Below are 25,053 nucleotides of genomic sequence, written 5' to 3'. Positions count from 1 at the left end.
TATGTCAATTATATTTCAATATGGATATGAACCTGCTTAAAGCTTTGAGGAGTCATACGGTAATGACATCTATTTAATTTGGTCAACCTAGCATTTCTAAATCTACCTGCTATAGAACACTTACGAATTTTAGCAGAAGTAGCATCCCACAGAATACAGTTCCAGAAATACTGATATAAGCTATAACATTGCTAGAGATGAGGAGCCAGGAGGGGAGTAGCTCTTTAATATTTCTCTGGTACCTTGTTCCAGCATAGCTGTTGGTGTCCTTCCCCAGGCATGTTTCCACCTGACAATTCAGAATAGACAGGAATAGAAAGTAAACACCTGATATTTTTGCTGTTGCAGATGCACAGAGCATTGGAACCCTTTGCATAAATGTGTAATATTTAGTACATCCTGCAAAAGGAACAAGTTTAATTTAGTTAAGGCACAAGGTTGAGTGAAAAACAGCATGCTGCTGTTACTGTTTAGTCAATTAAATTGTCCTCTGTGCTCCGAAGAACCGTTCCACATTTATAACCAGTGAGAAACACGCTCTGGCAATTTCTTTGCTTCCGATTGTCTTATATTTAGCACATCTAAAGATCTGAGGACAAATGATGGAAGACATGGTGATAAATTGTCAGGCTTTTCTAAAGATTCAGAAGTTCTAAAGTTCCTGCCAGTGACAGATGGTCTGTCCTTACTCATCGCTTGTCTTCCTGACAGGGCTTGATTTTTTCCCCCTTTTTTGCTCAATTCCCTTAAAGTAAGCTCAGCTTCCTGGGAGGCAGGGTAGTAATCTCATTTGTTATAACTATGTTACCTTGCATCAGTATGGAAACAACTCTCTATGTAAACAGGCACCATGCACCTTTACATTATTAATACATGCATTAACACATAATGTACGTGTATAGTGATAAGACAGCAGCATGGGGTAAGGAGAGAAGAAACAGTTTACAAAGGAAAATCCATACCACCTTTCTGTTATTTTGATAACCAAACATACAGGAGTTTCCATTGGATAGTTTTTTTCTTGCTGACTTGCCCAAGCATAATGCTGATTCCATAGCCCAAACATAATGTGATCTTTTCAGGAGAGTTTCTTATCACTTATCACTATATATCACTATATATATATATACACATATATATATATATACATATATATGTATATATGTGTATATATATGTATATGTATGTGTGTATATGTATATATATGTACATGTACAAATATATATGTATATATACATACATGTATGAATATATGTATATGTATGTATATATGTACATATGTGTATATATGTATATGTGTGTGTGTGTGTGTGTGTGTATTATTTTTAAGATATTCAATATTTCATAGCAATCTATTTTTTTTTTTTGGGAATTTTGGAAAAAAAATACGATTAGTGTTTACTAACTTGCTAGACATTTATGAGAATCCACAGAATGAGAACACATAACTATAACAATGATGTACTCAGTTATAAAATAGATTCCCAGTGAAAAAAGGAAAAAAAATCAATCAATTCTTAATCCCTTTCATTGGTTTCAATATGTTTACTCCCAAAAGAGGAGATGAGATACTTAGGTAAGGAAGATGGGGAAAGGAAGCAATTTTCACTGTTTGAGTTGTAACATAACTGTGGAAATAAATAAAAAGGCTTAAAAAATCCTAAGGTATCTTACAATCACTTCTTAATCCTATATCCAGAAGTAATTCAATTCTTCAAGTTAATAATGACACTAGTCTGATACAGTGTAACTTGAACTGAAGTGTATCAAGTGGAAAGGGATTAATACTACTAAAAAAATAGAAAAATTATCAGATGAATTGATTTGGGATTTACAGTAGTTAATTGGCATATGTTATACCCACCAATAGCTGAGAATTTATTTTTTATTTAAATATGTCTCTTCTAAGAATGTTCATTATATGTTAGCTCAGTGTGATAATATGTGACAAGCATAAACAACATTCCCACTCCTTTCTATGTTTTATTTTAACTCTATTGTATTTTACCTTTCACACACACACACACACACACACACACACACACACACTATATACAATTGTAGGTATAGTAGTAGATTTTGTGTATATATATACAAACATACACTGTATACTAGTATAGTTATAGTAGTAGATCTTATTTTATCTGTTTATATACCTATTCTAGTCATATAAGTAAAAGAACTCAAAGCCTACCAGGTTTTCAAAGTCTAGGCTACTAAACTGCCTGTCCTCTTTTTATCCCTTCCATTACAGATATCAGTTACCTTTTTAATCAGTGGCTTTTTCACATTGCTTACTTTTAGTAACATTCAGTCATTAAAAAATCAGAGAACTCTTGCCAATTCCTTGTTTATCCATGAAGATGTTAACCTAAACCTAAGAAAAGTATGTTTCTCCTTTAGTGGCCCTTAACTCAGATAATGAGTGAAAGCATTAACATTTTGTGTACAACATAGCAATAAAAAAGTTTCAAAGTTTCTTTATAAAATGGTGCCACAGTGATACTTAGATTTTAGCTGTGTATATATATGTATATTTTGGTATGTAATGAAAGGGATGAGACATGTCTACCTTTGTATTCTTAAGAATCTTTCTGGTATTATTTATTTTCCTTCCCCAAAGAAAACTGAGCTCATTAAAAAAAAAAGTCCTGAACATTCAACATTTATGAAAAGGTCAACAAATATTGCATGGTTTTGAAACATTATATGCTTTTATAAAATCACAGAATTTAAAATTACTCTAATGAGCTATTTATTAAAGTTTATTAAGGTTAGAAAAAGGTACATAGCTAAGATTAACAAAAATGCATTGCATTTAGATAAAATAGGCTAAATTACTGTAACAAGTAGACCCAAAGTGTGATGTTTCAAGAGGTTTATTTCGGGGTTAGCACAATACCACATTAAGTAGTAGTGGAGGAGTATGGTCTGCTCCATGAACGCAAGTTATTGTAGTAAATGATTTCTTTCTTTATCTGCAGTAATGTGCTAATAATCTTTCTTCTTGTTTCCAATTTATACTGTGGAATGTCTGATGTATTCATGCTCATGAGTGAAATTTAAAGACAAGGGTGAAAGAAGATTATCTCCCTGCTGATCCTAAGCAAGGGAAGGTGGTATAGTGAATAGAATCATGGCCTTAGATGACATATTTGCTTTTCTCCTTTACTGAAACACAAGACTGAGCCTATACCTCTACATGTTTCATGCTTTGCCTGAAAGCTATTTCAGGTCAGAGTGTGGAAATGAGTAAATTTTATGGTCTAGACAAATTATCAGTGAGTTACCATCGTAATCCTTACCCTCTCCCTCTTTCACAAAATGCTGTTGTACGAGACAACTTTTCACTTAAAAAGGTCTACAAGTTAATACAGAATTCTTATAACCCAAATGTTGCTTAATCTGCCCAAGCTGAGTCATCTCTTCATTCTACTACTGACATTGCTTCAATAGTACTTTCAGTCTACATTGTGGCTTTCATTTCTTTTTTTTTTTTTTTCTGATTTCTTGCTGTTTCCAAATTTTAGTTACTCTTTTTTTTTGGCATGGATTTTTTAAAAAATGCATTTCTATCTTATCCAGAGAACTACTGTTCTTGTATCAGTCTCTGGTTTGTATTTCTCTAAATTCTTATGGAGTTCTTGCTTACTTTCTAACATTTTTTTTATTGCTAATAAATTAATGGTGGTTTGTCTAAGATGGTAAAGAAATATAATCATAAAATTAGAGATAGATAAAGTGATTTTTTAGTAAAACCGAAAACTGCAGTCACATTTTCCACATTGTTTCACATGTCAGTTGAAAATATATGTATTTCAAAATATGATAATCATGATATAACTTAAAAATAAATAATATATCTTCACTTCTATGATAATGTATCATCTATATAGTCCAGTAAAGTCATAGGGACTGATGTGACACATATGGAAATAGTACAAAATTCATACTAAAATTAAAAGAGAAAACGAAGATTCTGAGAATAATTGTATCTTTTCCGAAAACATTGAATCATACAAGAAATATATTTCCAATTGTTTCTTCATGATTCAGTGCAACTTTCAACAGTCATTTCTCAGTTGGTCCAAGAACGAGGAAAAAACAATCACCATATTATAACAATTTCTTGGTAGTTTTTAGAAGCCATCTTTGCTTAAAACCCAATCTTGGGGGCACTTGGGTGAGTCAGTCGCTTAAGTGCCCAGCTTTGGCTTAGGTCATGATCTCACAACTGCTGAGTTCGAGCCCTATATCAGGCTCTGTGCTGACATCTTAGAGCCTGGAGCCTGCTTTGGATTCAGTGTCTCCCTCTCTCTCTGCCCCTTCCTCTGCTCGTGTTCTGTCTCTCAAAAGTAAATAAACATTTAAAAACTTTTTAAAAATAATCTTTGGGTATTATTGCTGAAAATATCAGCAATATCTCTTACAAAACAGCCTCACCTATTATATGCCTGTATGCCCCATGGCATGAATCATAGCAACATGCCTTAAAATATGTATAAAATCGGATAGAGTGGAAACAGATATGAAAGCTACCTCTACTATACACACGCCATCCCCCCACACACATACCCACACACACACTCTAGCTGTGTGTGTCTGTGTGTGCCCCCAGCTTACTTTTTTAGTCCAAGCCAAGGACCATTTAGAATCAATTAATCCAAAGTTTGTCAGCCAAGATTTCTACCTATATATTGTTTGCTTTTCCATTTACATAAATTTTGTTTGTTTGTTATTACCCAGCTAAAAGCTACTGAAGTTACCCACCCATAACTTAATGCTAATATAATGTTTATTGCTTTTAGTTTTTACATTCAGGTAATTTTACAATTGAATCTCCTTAGGGAACACAGCACAGAGTTTTTCAGAACATGGAGCAGTTTACTTTAAGAAAATGGCAAACATATACACAGGGAAATAGAAAAAGATAAGAATGTTAAGTTAGAGCCAGGTTATGGAGGGTTATGTACTTAGATAGAAAGCCATAAAAGCTGATTTGGAAGAGGAAATGTGATCTGAACTACACTCGCAGTTAAATCACTGTATAGCATTATTTATTTTTTTAGTTGAAACCTTTTTTTTCTAGGCTTTTGATGAATTGATTTTCAAACTTAATTAGCAAGTCTACAGTGCTAATAGTACATGTTGAACACAAATGCTTCTATAATGTTTTGCTAAGTTTTCCATCTTTAACAACAAAGACCTTTGTAATATATGATATTTTTGTTTTGTTTTGTTTTGTTCGCCATTTGCAAAGTATGTTCAGTTGGTTTCGTTTGGTTTTCACTGTTAATGCTGACTGATAGCTGGTTTGTTTTCTATTCTAGGTTGTGGAGACTAATTTGGTTGCTTTTGACTGTCACTGGATCATTATAAATGAGGTAACACCAAATGAACCTTATTGTCAACTCTGGGTCCTGTTTTCATATATTTAGTCACAGCATTTCCTATGGCCTTGGAGTTCTAAGAGGAAAGAGAACACAAAGTAAACTTTCAGCTTCCTGAGTGGATGCTAACTAAAAATAGAGTAAGGGTTTTCAAAAAATTATAAATGGTTTTGAATGAATAAAATAAATGGAGATCATCTTCCCACTGAGTATCTTTTAGTCTTTTCCATTGGCATACACTGCTTGCTTTGGGAAATCATCTTTATAAAAAGTACAGTTCTTTGTGAACAAACTAAATTCCTCCCAGTGGACTGCCTGTGCTCCATTTATATTTTAATGTTGTTTCTAGAACTTTTATATCCCACCCCCCTCACACGAGGATTAAATAGTTCAGCAGATGAATATGAATAAATAAAAATAGATATTTTTCTTTTCACAATGAAATACAACTATTTTAAAATCCATCAAGTTGTCAAGTTCCTCATGAAAGCTTATTGATTTTTGTAAAGACAATACATAAGATTAAAAATATATTATAACATGAGAACTCTGTGAGATAGATTGTTGCATTGGCACCTGCCAATCAGAAATGGAAAGGACAATGAACAAATCAGTCATGGACAAATAATGAGATCACATGAATTTTCCCCAAAAAGACCTACTATTCATATATCTATTGCTCATGAAAAAAAAGAATGTTTTATTTATTTGTTAGCTGTGTTACTATGGATATATAATATAATCATCCTGTGTCTGTTTTTTCATTTGTACAGAAAGTTCAATCACATTTACTTTATAAGTTCATTATAAAAATTAAGTGAGATACTACCTAATACTCTTAACATACTGCTGACAACCGACATTTACTAAAGGGTACTACAAAAATGATTATAGCACATTAAAGTTCACAGATCACTTTCTCACATGTTAATTTATTGAATAATAAACATTATTCTATGAAACACTGAGAGAGTGAAGTTCATAGAATGTAATTGATTTTACGCAGAAGAATAAAAATCTAGATTTTTCAATAAAAGTCATAGATTTTTCAAGTTGTGTCTCCTATACATTGGTAGAATCTTAGTTCTGTTCTTTTTTTTTGAGCTATAATTAACATATTACATCATATTAGTTTCAGGTCTATCTATAACACAAGGATTATATAGATATATACACACCTTGTATATATGCATATATATATATATATATAGTATATTATATATATATATACACATTGTATATGTGTATATGTGTATATATATATATATATATATATATATATATGTATGATCATCACAGTAAGTCTAGTTACCACCTATAAACATACAAAGTTACAGTTTTTTTTTCTTGTGACAAAATCTTTTAAGATACACTCTGTTAGCAGCTTTCATATATGCAATACAGTATTACTGATTATAGTCACTATGCTATACATTATATCCCCATGATTTATTTATTTATTTTATAGCTAGAAGTTTGTATCTCTTAATCCCCTTCACCCATTTTCCCTATCCTAATCCCCCTCTCCTCTGGCAACCATCAAAAGCAATTGTATCTATTAGTTTTGTTTTGTTTGCTCATTTATTTTATTTTTAACATTCACAGGTAAGTGAGATCATATATTATTTGTCTTTCTCTGTCTGACTTATTTCACCTATACCCTTAAAGTTTATCCATGTTGTTGTGAATGGCAAGACTTCATTCTCTTTTAAAGCTGAGTATTTTCCATAGTGTGTGTGTGTGTGTGTGTGTGTGTGTGTGTGTGTGTGTGCGCGTGTGTGTAACATATATATGTATCTCACATCTTCTTTATCCATTTATCTATTGATGGACACTTAAGTTGCTTCTATACTCTGGCTACTGTAAATAATGTTGCAATGAACATAAGGGTGTTTATGCCTTTTTGAATTAGTATCTTTGTTTTCTTTGGATAAATACCCAGAAATGGAATTGCTGGATCATATGTTTTGTTTTGTTTTGTTTTCAATTTTTTGAGGAAACACCATACTGTTTTCCCTAGTGGCTGTACAATATACATTCCTACCAACATTGCACAAAATTTCCCTTTTCTCAGCATCCTCCCCAACACTTACTATTTCGTGTATTTTTTTATAATATCCATCTAACAGATGTGAGTTGATATCTCATTGTGATTTTGATTTGCATTTCACTGATGATTAGTGATACTGAGCATCTTTTCATGTGCTTGTTGGCTATATGTATGTCTTCTTTGGAAAAAAAAAAATGTTTACTCGGGTCCTCTGCCCATTCTTAGATTTTAGGTTTTTTGATATTGAGATGTATGAGTTCTTATATATTTTGGATATTTACTCTCCTCCCATTCAAAAGGTTTCTCTTTCATTTTGTTGATGGTTTCCTTAACAGTGCAGAAGTTTTTGTTTGTTTGTTTGTCTTCTTTTTGTTTTTGTTTTTAGTTTGAAGTAGTCCTAACGTTTATTTTTTGGTTTTGTTGCCCTAGGCTTTGGAGTCATATCCAAAAAATCATGCCCAAGACTTAGGTCTAGAAGCTCACCACCTTTTTTCTTTTTTAAAGGAGCTTTATGGTTTCAGGTCATAGATTCAAATCTTTCATCCATTTAACTCTTGTGCATGGTATAAGAAGTCTTATTTCATTCTTTTGTGTGGCTGTCCAGTTTTCCCAACACCATTTATTATAGACTGTCTTTCCTATTGTATATACTTGGCTCTTTTGTTCTAAATTAATTGACTGACCATATATGTGTGGGTTTCTTTCTGGGCTATATATTGTGTTTCACTGATCTATGTGTCTTTTTAATGCTAGTACCATACTATTTTGATTATTATAGTTTCATAATATAGTTTGAAATCAGAAAGCATAATGCATCCCTGTTTGTTCTTTCTCAAGATTGCTTTGACTATTCAGAATCCTTTGTGGTTCCATAAACATTTTAGGATTATTTCTTCTTTTTCTGTGAAAAATGCAATTGAAATTTTATAGATATTGCAAGGAATCTGTAGATTGCCTTGGGTCACGTGGACATTTTAACAATATGAATTGATCCAGTCCATTAGCATGAAATAAATTTTCATTTAGTTGTTTCTTCTTTAATTTATGTCATCAATGTCTTATAGTTTGCAGTATCCAGGTCTTTCACTTCCTCAGTTAAACTTGTTCCTATATGTTTTATTCTTTTTGCGCAGTTGTGGAATTGTTTTCTTAATTTCCCCTTTTAGTTTTGCTGTATCCTATAGATTTTGGTATGTTGCATTTCCCTTTTCATTTGTATCAACTATTTTTTTTAATTTCTCCTTTGATTTCTTTGTCAACCATTGGTCATTCAGTAGCATATTGTTTAATTTCTATATATTTGTGAATTTTCTTATAATTAATTTCTAGTTTCCTACCAGTATGGTAGAACAGATGCTTTGTATAATTCCAATCTTCTTAAATTCTTTATGACTTATTTTGGGACTAACATATGATCTATCTTGGAGAATGTTCTATGGTCCACTTGAGAAGGATGTATATTCTGCTGCTTTTTGATGGAATGTTCTGTATATATATATATATATTGATGGAATGTTCTGTATATATTTGTTCTGTATATATAAACCATCTGGTTTAATGTGTCATTTAAGGCCAATGTTTTCTTGTTGATTTTCTATCTGGATGTTCTGTCCATTGATGTAAGTGGGGTGTTAAGAGTTTCTATTATTATTGTATTGCTCTCGTTTTTTTCCTTTAGCTCTGTTAACATTTATTGCGTCTATTTATACAATTTTATGTTGGGCATATAAATATTTACAAATGTTATATATTCTTGTTGTATTCGCCAATTTATTATGTAATTCCCATCCTTGTCATTATCACAATCTTGTTTTAAGGTCTATTTTGTCTCATAAAAATAGTTACCTAGCTTTCTTTTGATTTCCATTTTCATGGGACATCTTTTTCTATACCTTAACTTTCAGTCTGTGTGTGTCCTTACATCTGAGGTGAGCCTCTACTAAGCAATACAGAGATGGGGCTTATTTTTATTTTACCCATTCAGTCAATCTATGCCTTTTGATTGGGAAATTTAGTTCATTTACATTTAAAGTAATTACTGATAAGTGTGTACTTATTGCCATTTTGTTTATTGTTTTCTAATTGTTTTGTAATTCCTCTCTATACCCTTATTATTTTGCTGTCTTCCCTTGTGATTTGATGACTTTCTTTAGTGTTATGTTTAGATTCCTCTCTCATTATATTTTGTGTATCTACTCTAGGTTTCAGCATTGTGATTACCATGAGGCTCATGTATAACTGCCTATATAAGAAACAGTCTACTTTCAGTTGATAGCAGGTTGAGTTTGAACACATTCTTCTTCTTTTTTTTTTTAATAATAGAGAGAAAGAGAGAGCATGAGCAGGGAGAAGGCAGAGGGAGCGAGATCCTAAGCAGCTCCATGCTCAGCACAGAACCCAATGTGGGGCTTGATCCCACAACCCTGAGATCATGATCTGAGCCAAAATCAGGAGTCTGACACTGAACCAACTCAGCCACCCAGGCGCCCTGAGTTTGAACACATTCTAAAGCTACATTTTTACTCCCCCACTGTGTTTTATGTTTTTCATATTACATTTTCATCTTTTTGTCTTGTGTATCCCTTAACTATTATAGTTACAAGTTTTTGAACTCCTTCTTTAAAAATTAATGTTTATTTATTATTTATTTTGAGAGAGAGAGTGGATGCATGAGTGGGGCAGGGGCAGAGAGAGGGAGAGAGAGAATCCCAAGCAGGCTCTGCACTGTCATTATAGAGCCCAAAGCAGGGCTCAATCATACAAACCACAAAATCATGACCTGAGCCAAAATCAAAAGTTGGACGCTTCACTGACTGAGCTCCCCAGGTGCCCCTAAGCTAGTTTTGTTTTTTAACCTTCATACTAGCTTTATAAGTGATTAATCCAATAGCTTTACTACATACTTACCCTTATCAGTGAGTCTTGTAGTTTTATATGTTTTATGATTACAAATTAGTGCCCTTCCTTTCCTGCTTAAAAAATTGCCTTTAAACATTTCTTGTAAGGGTAGTTTAGTGGTAATGAACTTCATAGCTTTTGCTTTTCTAGAAAACTCTTTCTCTCTCCCTAAATTCTGAATGATGGTTTTATCAGATAGAATGTTTTTGGTTGTGAGTTTTTTTTTTCCTTTTAGCGCTTTGAATATGCCATGCTGCTCCCTCTGGCTTACAAAATTTCTGCTGAAAAATATGCTAATAGCCTTATGGGGATTCCCTTATATGTAACAAGTTATGTTTCTCTTACTGCCTTTTAATATTCTCTTCTTATCTTTAAGTTCTGAAATTTTAATGATACTATATCTTGGTGTGGCTGTCTTTGGGTTCCTCTTATTTGGAACTCTCTGCACAACTGGAACTGGATGTCTGTTTCCTTTCCCAGGTTAGGGAAGTTTGTATCCATTATTTCTTCGAATAAGTTTTTTTGTCCCTTTCTTACTCTGTTCTCCTTCTGGGACTTGTATAATGAAAATTCTGTTCTGTTTGATGTTGTTTTATCGGTCATTTAAGCTATCTTTGGTTTTTAATTCATTTTATTTTTACTGCTCTGACTGGGTAAGTTCCACTGCCTTGTCTTCAAGATAACTTATTCTTTCTTCTGCTTCATCTAGTCTGATATTGAACCCTTCTAGTGTATTCTTCAGTTCAATTATTGCATTCTTCAGCTCTATGACTACTGTTTAGCATTTTCTTATACTTTCTCTCTTTGAAGTTTCAACTGTTTTCATCCACTTTCTTTTGAGTTTGGTGAGCATCTTCATGACTATTTGAACTCTTTATCAGGTAAATTACATATCTCTGTTTCATTAAGGTTTTTTCCTGGGTTTCATGGTATTCTTTTGTTTGGAACATATTCTTTTGTTTCCTCATTTTGTGTGACTATGGTTGTTACTATGTATTAGGCAAAACAGCTTCCTTTAACAGTCTTGATTGAGTGTCCTTGTGTAGAAGATAAACCTTCATTCAATCCTGTCCTAGCACTTGGTTGTCTCTGAAACCTCTGTGACTGTCTAAGCAACCTGATTTATTCTTGATCAGTCCTAGTTGTTGAGGATATGCCAATCCCAGCCACTGTTCCAATGACTGAGGTATCTCAGTCAGCATCTAGATTCAGGCTGATTGGAAACCAGATTAGCAGTCACCAGTTTTTAAAGTATGCAAACATATACAATCCTGTAAGACCACAGTTATAAACCCTGCTGGCTTCCAGACCAGTCCATCTAGAGGTGCTCCTTTACTGACAGTTGAAAAAATTGGGGTTTCAGAGAAGTGTATAAGCTCCTTTCTTAAAGGTACTGGAAAGCTGTAGTAAGACCAAGGGAGAGCACAAAGACCGCATCCCCCAGCCTATGTTCTCTACCTTTGTAGCCTCTAGGTATGTGGCAATCTTGAAGCCTGCCCCTCAGTTTGAAGTTCTAGGGCAAATAAATAGGTTTTCTTCACAGGAAGCTGTGGGTGTTTCAGTCTGCTTTCTGTGCTGTGCCCTGGGAATGGTAGCTTGCCAAGAATTATCTATCTGATTGTTTCAATCCCATGGGGTCCAGAAATGAGAGTTCCCTTGGACACAAGAGTCAGATGCTCAAGGGGTGTCTCATATGGATGTGTGTTTGCTGGCTTTATCAGGGGCATAGAGTAGTGTGGAGCTAGGTCATGCCTGCCAGCCTTAGGAGACCACTAGAGGGTGCAGGAGTGGGACAAACCTGCCAGTGCTAGCAAGGTGAAGTGACAGCACCAAAATGGTACCCACCAGCACCTGTATCCCCAGAGAGAAGCCAACAGGCTCTGCCTCTCTGACAGGTGCATTAAGATTAGCAAATGAATCTCTTTCATATATATTCTAGGTGGTTTTCAAACTGCTGCTTTTGCATTGGGTCCTGAGATAAATGCCTCTGTTTACAAGCCCTTTAAAAATGGAATCTTGGTTCCCTACAGCCCTTTGGGTCTCCTAGATGTAAGCCCTATTGGTTTTCAAAGCCAGACACTTTGAGGGCTCATCTCTCCAGCGTAGGTCCCAAGGTTTGGGATGCCTGGGGTGGGGCATAAACTCCTTATTTCTCAGGGAGAAGCTCTGTGATATCCCTCTCAATTGTGTGTCACCATGCTGGGAGTGGGGTGTTTTGGCAAGACCACATGTCTGCCTCCCCTCCTTGATGTGGCCCATTTATTTTTTATTGTATAGGAACTGATCAGCTAATTTCCAGTACTTTTTCAGAAGGCATTGTCCCATATGTAGCTGTTGATTTAGTGTGTCCAAGTGAGAAGGTGAATTTAGGATATTCCTCTACCACCTGTTTACTTATTTTTTAACTTATTTAAGCTTAATTGATACACAATGTTACAGTAGTTTCAGGTGTATTATATAGTGATTCAACAAGTTGATACATTATGCTGTGCTCACCACAAGTTTAGCTACCATCTGTCACCATACAACACTATTAAAGTATCATTGGCTATATTTCTTATGATATACCTTTTATTCCCTTGACTTATTCCATAACTGGAGGTCTGTACCTCGCTCTCCCCTTCACCTATTTTGCCCATCCTCTCAACTTCCTCCCTTCTGGCAACCATCAGTTTGTTGTCTATATTCATAGGTTTGATCCTGCCTTTTGTTTGTTTGTTTGTTTGTTCATTTGTGGAGTTTTTGTTTGTGCTTTTTTTTTTTCGATTCCACATATGAGTGAAATCATACAGTCTTTCTCAGTATGACATATTTCACTTAGCATAATACCTTCAACATTCATCCATGTTGTTGCAAATGGCACAATCCCATTCTTTTTTATGGCCGTGTAATATTCTTCTGTGTGCGTGCATGTATGTGTGTGTGTGTGTGTGTGTGTGTGTGTGTGTGTATCCATTTGTCTACCAAGAGATACTTAGGTTGCTTCTGTGTCTTGTCTATGCCACCATCTTGAACTTTCTCTGATGGTTCTTTTTAATTCAGAGTAAAGACACTGGAAATGTCTTCCCTGGTTGAGGCCTGCCAAACTTCAGGGCTACATGATTTGTCACTGTGTTTTTCATGTCAAATGACGACATATTTATATGAGATCCCCACAGGTATTATACATGTGTGAGATCTGCTTTCTAATGATGTTTTTATATTTTCCAATTTTCTAATACCTCTCAATTTTCTATCTGGAATGACTAAAAATCAGGATAGAGGGAAAGGCAAAAGAAATCTTAGTAAACTTGCAGGATAACTTTTCAAATTAGATGTTTTCATTTGTATTTTTGAGTATGTAATTTATGGATCTAGTAAATAAAACAGTTTGCCAAATATTACACAATGATTAAGTGGTGATATTGGGTTCTAAATAGTTTTTTTTTTCCACTCTAAACCTTTGGTTGTTTTTTTTTTTCTTTTTCTCTTTGATAATTCTCCTTATAGATTATTTTTTTTAATTTCTGTTACTTCAATTTTAATCTTATGGAAACTATCCCACTAATTTTTGTCTTTAGGTTAATTATTTTCTAGGTTACTATTTTTTTTTTGAAATAAAGAATCCTCTTAATTTTTGTTTTTATCTCACACCCAACTTCTCATGGGGAAGAGACCACATAGAGTTCCTGGTATAAAACAAGTTGGGGTCACTTTACATGTTTGTATCAATAGAGCTAGCTAAGAAAAAAAGCAACTTATTGTGTCCTTGTAAATGGGCATTAAATGAAAATGCCCATCCCCTTCTATTCTTTGATAATATTGCATAGGGGACCCATGAATTATTTTTTTTTCATATTCAATTTGACTTCTGACAACAACCTGAATCTTAACAGTATGAACACTTATAGAGCTCTTGGAACACCACTGGTCATCTGTCTATCGCTTATGTATCTATTTGTACTGTGGAAGAAGTCACTCCTTCATATTATGTAGGGGAAGTCTAAGTAGGCTAGCATGTACTTCATTGATGGTAAATACTATAGAAATAATAACACTTTATATTTTAGTGTATATTTCATAAGCATGAGACTTTTATTTTACAATTAAATTTTCTTTGATAAAATATGAGCAGGACAATGCTATCTTTAAACAGATGTTCAATAATTTGGCACGATATTTTGCAAATAAAACATCCACACTAAGTGATCTAACCAGCAAATAACTCAATAAATATTAGAGGTATAGAAAATGATAATTCTTTTTTCATCCTTTACACTTGGATTTTCTACTGTAAGCTGTCATAACTATTTATAACTTCACCTTTGTCATTACTGAAGCACTTGTGTCCTCTTTACCTACAGCTCTTCTTACTAGTCCTTGAGCAGAGGTGTCATTTTTGGGGCATGTCAATACCACTGAGCTTCTGAAAAATCTGATGTTGACAGCCCACAATTTATATTTGTTATTATTTTTGCGTAAACTAGGTTCATACTCAAGAGATCAAGCATATTTTCTGTATTTTCATTTCTAACAAAAACCATTATCCATGTATCTACTGTCAATTTTTTTTTTCAATTGATTCCATTCTGTTACCTCATTTTCTCTGAAAAATGCCTTAGGAAACTTGATTCTCACTACCTTTACTTCATTTGTGAGTTGCTCATACAAATTTATAATGAATGAGTCAAATTTATTCTAGTTTCCATGAAAGAAGAAACATGGATTTCTCAAATTTGCTAGGAAGTTAAACTGTAAAAGTAACAACCACCCCCCCACACACACACACACAAAATCTAACAATATGCAAATGCTCATTTGAACATGGAAGACATGAATTTGTCTAGTTTGGTTTGTGTAGCTACTATTTTGTTGCTAATTTTAAATGGGTTGCAAACATTTATTTAATCTATTGCACCAATAGCTTTTAAGAGAGGCACTATAAATCAAAGTTGGCTTTGTGCATCTTGATACAAATTGATGTACAGACTTGAAAACAATATTTTTTTTCCCTTTGCATTAAGAGTGCTATAATAATAAGGGGCTGTGCTAGCTCATATGGTGTAATCAATCATATGTTAGTAGTTGGTAATGATATTTATCTTCTCCCTGCAATCAGTGAATCCAACTGAGAACAGCCTTTCCATATAAGTATTGCCATCCCCTCAGGGTCCTGAAACAGATGGCCTGGCACTTTATTTAAGTTTTACAAAAGTTATAAATTCTGATAGAATGATATACACTGTTTAGAGATGCAAGAAGGATAATACTATAAGCACCATCTTTTCTCTGATAATACTGAACCTGAGTTCTCATTTAAATAGCTTAATTGCTGCACCTGAGTATTGCAGTTTAGAAGTTGTTGTTGTTGTTATCGTTGTTGAGATTTAAAAATCCTATATGTGTAAAGGATGTTGTTCATTTTTCCCAGTTTAGGGATTAATTGAACTGCTCACTACCAATCTCTCAAGCAGAAAGTTGCCATTATGCTGCACTTCCTTCTGGTGTATAGCCTTCAATTGGTTTTGTTTCATATTTCAGCATTATGTTTGTGTAATTATTTCACATTAATGTTAAACTTTGTGGAAGCATCAAAGGATCACCTTCGCCAAAGCATGAAGAATATAAACATTAGCAAAAACAACAACAAAAAGCATAATCTTTTCAAATGTGCTACATAGTACACTGCTTAATAACAACTAAAATATTTTAGTTTATTTGGTTTATTTGTTAAACTATTTAGTTTAGTTTATTTGGTTTATTTGGTCGTATTGAGGTTATTAAAGCATTCCAGTTTCTACACTTAAAATTTCAGTAATCTATCAATAGATACAGAATCTATCAATCTATCTATCACCAATTGTTTGGTGAAGTCTTGCCATTCATTCATTTATTCATTCTTTTTTTTTAAGTTTATTTATTTTGAGAGAGAAAGATAGCATGCAGGCAGGGGAGGGGCAAAGAGAGAGGGAGAGAGAGAATGCCAAGCAGGCTCCATGATGAAAGTTCAGGGCTGGAACCCACGAATTATGAGATGATGACCTGAGCTGAAATCAAGAGTCAGGCACTTAACCGACTGAGCCACCCAGATGCCCCTATTCATTCATTTTTAAGTTTATCAACGTTTAGTGAATACCTATTATGAACCAGAAGCTTTGTTAGATGTTAAGAGATTTTTTAAAATGGGGAAAAAAGAGGGTCCCTTCTCTGAGACAGTTTAATAGTATAGATTGGCATCTGATCTAATGATTTTGAGTCTTCCTTTCTCTGGAATTCATTAATTTAAACCCACGTTGATACACTACAAAGATTTGGGAGTGATCCAATTCTCCTAAAAGATTTGTTCTGGGAAATGGCTGTTTCTGGTTGGAGTTGTATCCCCAACAAGTATTTTAGCATTTCCTCTTTCTTCTTTCTTATGGTTTACTCTGTATTAAACTATCACAACAAAGTGAATAAGAATATTTTCTTGAATATATTGACTTGAATCTCAGCAATTTTTTTATTATCTAAGTACATTATTTTAGGGGTAAAAAAAAGACTATATGCTTTGCTCCCAAAGAAGTACAGACAGAATTTAAGTACAACAAAACATATTTTTAAATTTTATTGCAATATTAATTCTTATTTCATAAATGTACTCATATAAGGAATACAAAAAGGACAAAAATTTTATTTTTCAGCCTCTTTAAGTTTTTTAAAACTCAGAACATATCTGTATATCTTTATAGAGAATTAGTATAATTTGGAGGCCCTGGGCTTGGGAGAGTGAGTATTTGAACTGGTTCTTCACGTGGTTCCTTTTTAAAATATGGGGGCTTAAACATTTTTTTTAAAGTTCAGAGTATTAGAACAATGTAGATTCTAACAGATTATACAATAGTCCATATTTTAATATGGAAGTTTACTTATGAATTTTTTTCATTTAAAAGGATCTCTTAATAGATTTTCATTTGACTTTCAGTGTTTACATAGCATTGCCTCTGTCACTCTTGAAATGCACCTTTTGAAATGTAGAAGTAAAGTTCTGTAAATATAAAATAGCTGCCTAATCAAGTTTTCATATCACTATCAAACTAGTTTTGAGATCAGGTGTCAAAACTAAAACTGCAAGTGAATTTTTTGAGACAAACTGTCTGTTACCTTCATTCAGAATGGCAGATTCTTTCCTCCCGGAAAATTACTTCCTTTTCCCTTCCCCAAATAATAATAGGCAAAATATATTCAACTTAAATTGACATTTCCTCAGATATAGTTTAGTCGCTTAGACTCCTGATAACTTCAGCTTTCAAAACCTGTAAAAGGTAATCATCTCTTTTTGTGGGCTTGAAAATAGTCCTCTTAAAGACTTTGGCTCATGATAGATTATTCTATTATTCCTTATAGAATCATCAGGCTGTTAAATACTAGAATAATATATCTTTATAGTTTTAATTCCTATCATTCATGAATATTAATCTAAATAATTCCCGTAAGGAGATATGGATTGTATAATTACTTTAGAGAGTGTCTTTGGTGACATTCATACCATGAATAAAGAATATTTTGAATGAAGACTTTGGAATTTCTCTGGTTCTTTATCTATAAAGTAAGAATAATAGTATCTGAACCAGAATGTAGTTTTTAGCAGAAAATGAGACAACACATAATGTATTTAGTATTTTGTCAAATATATAGTAGAGAGTTAATGTATGTTTTTATACTAATGTGCTCATGGTTGGAGCAGATAGACATGGTGCTGTTTGACAACATGTTGATAAGTCTTAGTATTACTAAAAGAAAAAAAGACCACATATATATGAAAACTTAGTTATTAATCTGAGAAAAGTGATAGAACCTCTTACTGTCTTTTAAATGAAAATTCCTGTCTGTGCGACATGGAATTAAAAAAATTGTAAAGAGGGGTGCCTGGGTGGCTCAGTCAGTTAAGCGTCCAACTTCGGCTCAGGTCATGATCTCATAGTCTGTGGGTTCGAGCCCCGCATCAGGCTCTGTGCTGACAGCTCAGAGCCTGGAGCCTGCTTCGGATTCTGTGTCTCCCTCTCTCTCTGCCCCTCCCCTGCTCATGCCCTCTCTCTGTCGCAAAAATAAATAAAAAAATTTAAAAAAAATTAATAAAAAAATGTAAAGATACTCAGTAGCAATATTAATTAATTTGAAAAGACCTCTGGTTAAACTTCAGGCTTAAAATAGAGTTGATAAGACACTGCTTAATTCCGCTTTGTGAGTGGATGATAGATAATTAAAAGGTGACCTGCCTTTTGTCAGATAGTGTTCCTGATGGCTAGTGAAATTACACAAACTGAAGGATAAAAGATGGCATTTTAAATGAGAAAAAAACATTTTTCATGGTACATTAAGGATTAGTTGACCAGAAATCCATGATATTATACTGGATACAGCTGATGGCAGGTTTGTTTTATTTTCAGAAAATCTGTATTTTGTAAAGTTGAAAAAATAAGGAATGAGTTTTAAAGCTCTAATGTAGGCTTTAGGAATAATATGTAATTAATCTAGAAAGGAAAAGAAGACAACTTATACCTGTAAATAAATAGTCCATTTCTTTTTCATTACTCTGTAATGATTCTTTGAATCAAAACCGAAATTCTCACTGCAGTCCAAAATTTATCTTATGTCAAATCTTTTATTTCTGTTACCATAAGAATCTACTGAAACCAATAATATGTTAATTGCAAAGGCTTCATTGGTTTGAAATGTCCCGAATGGACACTGTGAAGAACAAACTGCTTTAGTAAAGACTGCCTTCAAACTAAAATTTATTCTGATCACTTGTAGTCTGACTAATTCCAGTTAGAACAGATGTTAAGTTGTAAAAATATTATTTCATTTTTATTGCTTCTACATCCATGATTGAGCCAAGCCTTAAAATTTAAGTCTGGAGTTAGGAAGTGGGGGGAGAAGGAAGTAGAAAAATATGTTCTTTGAGTTTGGCAAATACTCATATGCAAAATAACATCAATTTGGAAAAAGAACACTGGGTATTCTTTTTCATTTACCTATCCTGGTTCACATTGTATTAATACAAAATGTTTCATCTTTTGGAACACTTTGTTTAATCTGTTCTTTACCAAGAGAAATGTATGAGTTAATACCAGTAGTTCTAAGAAATAATTAGGAACATCTTTTTTTAAATGTCTCTTACTTTCTCTACTTGCTTTATTTAAAAGCCCCATTTTTCATTGCTAAGAACAATATATATTATGCTTACATTGCAACTCTCTTCTGGGTACTCAAAGTACCTTGAAATGCACTTAATTTATGACCTTTTTCAATGTTTAGACAAATATTTTCTAAAGTGTTCAATATAATACAAAATTCCTAAATAAAGTGCATTTAATCAATTGCTCCATTTAGAATTACTTAGGCTTTAATGATATAATTTAACATACAAACAACACCTACAAATGAGTTGATCATTTTAATGAACATGTATTGTTTTTATTTGGATGTGTACTAAGCACTAGCAAATGCATTACAGTAATGAATTTCTTAGCATTTACAGATAACAACTCTTTAATAGTTTTGTGTTTCTATTTATTATTTATTATAGCATTTCTAATCCTTCCATTTTTTATCTTATAGGAAATAAATGATGTGGATGTTCAGGAACTTGTAAGAAGGTCAATTGGAAGGTTAACAATCATTCGGCAGACATTTCCAGTCCCCCAGAATATAAGTCAGCGATGTTTCCGTGGCAACCATCGAATATCTTCAACATTGTGTGATCCAAAGGATCCATTTGCTCAGAATATGGAGGTATATTCTAAGTGCTACAGTATTTCTCTCAAGGTGCTTTGTTGGCCAATTGTAGAGAGAGCTCTTTGAGTTGTTTTAGATTTAGAATTATACATGTTTCCATTTTCTGAGCTATTCTCTTCCTCTGGAAATTTTCTAAGTCTGATGCAGGAGTCCTAACAATTTGTGTCTTTGATCTTTTTGACCTCATTGTAGCAAAATATATACTTGTTAAAAAAAATTAAATACATAAAAGTTATTTCCTTCCCAGCAAGTAGATCCATAGCATTTACTGTGTTGGAATTTGTGATTGATATTCCTTAATGCCAGATGGCAAATTATTATGCTAATAAATTTGCTTGTTTTTTTCTGTATAACAAGGACATAGAAATATATTTTTAAAGATTACTCTCTAGTTTAAAGACATTCACCAAAAAACTATTTAGAAATGCAAAAGATACTATAGTGCTATATATTCCTATCCAAACCAGAAAGGATATGGCTGAAACCTTTGCTCTTCAGAATACAACAAAGAATTCGAAGGTAAATAAATAAAATCTCTGAGCAGCAAAATAGAGAACATCAGGTGCCTGCAGTTTACTCATAAGGATGTCCTTTAACTACTCACCTAGAATCCATTTTCTTTTTCTTAAGGAAAATGCTATCAGATTTTGTTTCATTTAGTTTTATTTCCTTTGCACTGGAAATTTTAATATGTCAATTTGAACAGGGTGTTAAAAAAAAAAAAAGCAGACACATCAATAGTAGGAAGCCATAAGGAGTACTTTCTAGCAAGGCAAGAGACAAGAAAAATAAATCAATCAGATCTACTAATTCAAATATCCTATCAATGTAGACTTGCCTTATAAAAAGAACTCTGTGTCCTAAAACAGTTCCTAAGGGTATAATTGTAGTATACTGCTAGAGACGTAGTATTTAAATAGTAATTCTGAGATAACAAAAATTAAAGTATTGGTCAATTTCAGAAGTTGGAAGAATATATGTTTTAGAAAACTATTCCTTCACAACGTTTACTATCAAAAGTGTTTTAGTGCTTAGAGATACTCAGTTTGAACAGTTTAGAAATATAACCCTATGAGAACTAATTCATCCCCAGTAATACTAGATAAATCAGGTGATTTTGTAAAAATGACCCATTCTTTTAAAAAGCATCTCCACGCTTTTTCTATCTTTAGTCACCTGTGGATTTTTTTTTTTTAGATGAATTACTATTGATCCAATCACTTCTTCATACTTGCAGTCAACCTAAGGAGCAGCTATGTTTACCAGGTAGCTAGCTCCAGGAGCATTGCCCACAGAACTTTATGTTCCCAACTAGGCTTTAGGCTTTTGTAGAATAGGTCTCCCCCAGGATCTGGTATCATAAAATCCCATAAAGTACACATCTATCTTTATTTCCTCCATCATGCCTACCACACTGCTTTGCTTCTTCTTGAATATTTGTGCCTTTGAATGTAGTTAAGGAGAAGACAATGGTTAAACTAAGCCACTCTAGAGCCTAAACAAGACCTGTTTAAATTTTAATGCCAGTCTTACAGATATGCTTATAATGACCAATCTTTTCATATTAATTGGTCATGAGTATGATTGATATGAAAACGATAGAATTCTAAATGGGTAAAAACATAGAATTTTGCTTAAGAAAAATTTGAAATATTAAAGGCTATCTCGTCAAAGGAAATGGCAGGAAATGTACAAATTGGAAAAGTAGAAAGTAACTACACAGTATGTTTTTCCAAATTTTTATTCAAATTCTAGTTGGTTAACATATAGTGTAATATTGGTTTCAGGAGAATTTAGCAATTCATAACTTACACATAACACCCAGTGCTCATCATAACAAGTGCCCTCCTTAATACCCATCCCCCCACCCCCATCCCACTGCCCACTTCTAGCCCATCCCCCACCCACTTTCCTCCATCAACACTCAATTTGTTCTCTCTTGTGAAGCATCTCTTATGGTTGTTTCCCTCCCTCTCTCTCTTCCACCCTTTCCATATGTTTATGTTTTGTTTCTTAAATTCTACATATTAGTGAAATAACATGGTATTTGTCTTTCCCTGACTTACTTCACTTAGCATAGTACACTCTAGCTCCTTCCACGTCATTGCAAATGGCAAGATTTCATTCTTTTTGATGGCTGAATAGTATTCTATTGAATATATATACACCAAATCTTCTTTATCCATTCATCAGCCAATGGACACTCAGGCTCTATCAATAGTTTGGCTATTGTTGATAATGCTTCTATAAACATCAGGGTAGTGTACCCCTTTGAATCAGCATTTTTGTTTCTTTTGAATGAATACATAGTAGCACAATTGTTGGGTCATAGGATATTTCTATTTTTAACTTTTTGAGGAAATTCCATGCTGTCTTCTAGAGTGGCTGCATCATTTTGCATTCCCACCAATGGACGGACTACATAGTATTGTAAAGCACATTCACCTAAAAGCACAATCCTTCTGATTCTGTTAATGAGTTTCTTGAAATCAGGGAGCAAATATTTTATTTGTTTATTTATTTATTCATCTTCATATCCCCCAGACCTATATGATAAATTAAGGATGTACAGGAAGCACCACACCTCTTATCCCCACCTTCGTCTTACTCCTTTCAAACCCACAGATGGAAGAAAATAAGAAAATTACTTTTTCTTTGAGGATTTACTACATAGTAATTTCCCTATTATATGTAATAAATTTTGACAGAATAGTTAATGTATAAAAGAAAAATTGACAGAATCTTTTATATGTGAAGATTTATATGATTAAGTATCTAAATCTAAATGTATCTAAATGTAGGGCTGTTGAATTTAAGATGTTCCACTAAAAGCAGAGCATTTGATATAGAGGCTTACCTTGGGGAAAATTTTATCTTACTGAAGTTAAAGAAAAACAACAAGATAATATGCATTAAAAATTGGGGAGTACAGGTTTCCTTTGGAGAAGTAACCCTCTCAACTTGGAGCTAATAAAAAAATGCAGGTAAATATGTCCACAGACAGACCTTTATCTTATCAGCTGGGTACTATTAAAAGTAGCAAAATAAAGGTATGAAAATATGACTGAAGAGAGCTCTAAAAATAGAGACCCAACCGTAAAATGGAAACCCGAACTATAAGATCACAATAATCAGTACAACAGGGAAGAAGAGGGTACAGTGGGCCTGTGTAGAGATCTTTGGGCTGTTACTTAATTTAATGTACATAGAAAGAAAAGGTTTAGAAGGAACAAAAAACTAGTTTCCCAAATCTTTAAATTAGTGCCAGAAAGACTAAAATCCAGGATGAGTTGAAGTTGCAAAGTAAATGTTAAAGGAAACTTTTAGCTCTATAAACAAAGTTTTTAGCAATATATGAAGCAAGAAGAAAGTGAGTCTTTCACTGCTTGGTGAAACTAATGTTAGCTTGGCTGCTAATGGAGAGAAAATAGAAAAGTCAGGGTTTTTGTTTGTTTGTTTGGTTTGTTTGTTTGCTTCTGTCATCTCCATCTAAGAAAAATTGTCTTCAAATTAGAAAAGTTAGAATAAATTTTTTTTAATTAAACCACTTTTTTTTAAAGAGCAGGGATTTGGATATGGTAAGAGTATACCTTACTGCTTTAAAATGAAGCTTAGGGGCGCCTGGGTGGCTCAGTCGGTTGAGCGTCCGACTTCGGCTCAGGTCACGATCTTGCGGTCCGTGAGTTCGAGCCCCGCGTCAGGCTTTGGGCTGATGGCTCAGAGCCTGGAGCCTGCTTCCGATTCTGTGTCTCCCTCTCTCTCTGCCCCTCCCCCGTTCATGCTCTGTCTCTCTCTGTCTCAAAAATAAATAAATGTTAAAAAAAATTTTTAAATGAAGCTTAAATAATAATTGTTAAGAATAGTAAATAAAGTGGTAGATACGATCACAATATTTTAATTTAGAAATACTAGAGAAATACCTCAGAAGAAGACCCCAGTACGTGAAATTGGTATATCGTTCCACATTTCAAAAGGAAGGAAAAAAGATTCTGACAGAGTGTAGTATATTAAAGGTTGATGAATTATTTGGATAAACTGTAGAATGTATTATTAAGTATATCATTTGGGGTCCTTCATATGTGACCATAGGACTCTCTTAAGAACAAGCACTGGCAAGTCAAATCCTGTTTACTAATTGTTTATATTGAGAGAATTTTATAAATCTATTTATTGTATGTTGATTTTTATGTTGTGTTTGACATTTTTTAAGGAAAATTTATAGGAAAGCACAAAATCTTATAGGGAAGCATTAAAAAGTCTAGATAGATTGATGTCACTCAAAGATTTTCAATAAAGGACTCCTAAGAATAGAAGATAGTAGTAAACACTCTGTTTTCAGATTTTTTTTTCGAAGGAAATTTAAAAAATTCAAAATATAGACAGTCTCATTATTATCCTTAAAAGGATAAACTCATAACATGAGTTTATTTAAAATTAGAAGTAATTTTTCAAATAGTTTACTAGTTATTTTTCTTATTCTCCAAATCTTTGAGCAAATTTGATATGCCTACAACATGGCTCAGATATATTTTGTAGCTTTGAGCACTTCTAATATCTATACTTTATTTTACTTCAATTTAGGAACTATGGAACTAGAAGAACATTCAACCACAGTGATAAACATTCTGCTCTTGAAGTATGAGGAACTCTCTATGGTCATCCAAAAATACTGTTCTTGTACTTATATTTTCAAATGTTTACCATTACACAAATAAAAATGAATAAAGTATGCCTATCAGATTTGCAAATGACATAAAGCTAGGAGAGAAACCTTATTCTGGGCTGTATGATCAAGATCCAAATTATTAATACTCCCCAAATAATAAACGTAAAAGTTGAAGTTTCAAAGAGATAAAGTATAGGCTCAAAGTCATTACCCTAAGTCTAGTTGGATGAGACCTGGTTTGACAGCTGTTTAAGGTTATTGAGATGAAGGCCAATTTTGTTTGAACACAG

General features: G+C 33.3%; 1 protein-coding gene across 2 annotated transcripts in view; it reads left to right on the top strand.

The window, feature by feature from the left end:
* GRID2 (glutamate ionotropic receptor delta type subunit 2) overlaps positions 1-25,053 on the top strand; it is a 1,443,376-nt gene that overhangs the window by 860,019 nt on the left and 558,304 nt on the right. For both annotated transcript variants that reach the window (XM_042984179.1, XM_042984178.1), the window contains 2 exons: positions 5,331-5,384; positions 19,921-20,094. In XM_042984179.1, the coding sequence (XP_042840113.1) occupies positions 5,331-5,384; positions 19,921-20,094 (228 nt within the window). The remainder of the gene's footprint in view (positions 1-5,330; positions 5,385-19,920; positions 20,095-25,053) is intronic.

The sequence above is a fragment of the Panthera tigris genome, chromosome B1, assembly GCF_018350195.1.
Source record: "Panthera tigris isolate Pti1 chromosome B1, P.tigris_Pti1_mat1.1, whole genome shotgun sequence".
NCBI lineage: Eukaryota > Metazoa > Chordata > Mammalia > Carnivora > Felidae > Panthera > Panthera tigris.
Note: the sequence above shows the minus strand (reverse complement) of the source record. Positions and strands in the feature narration are given on the sequence as shown.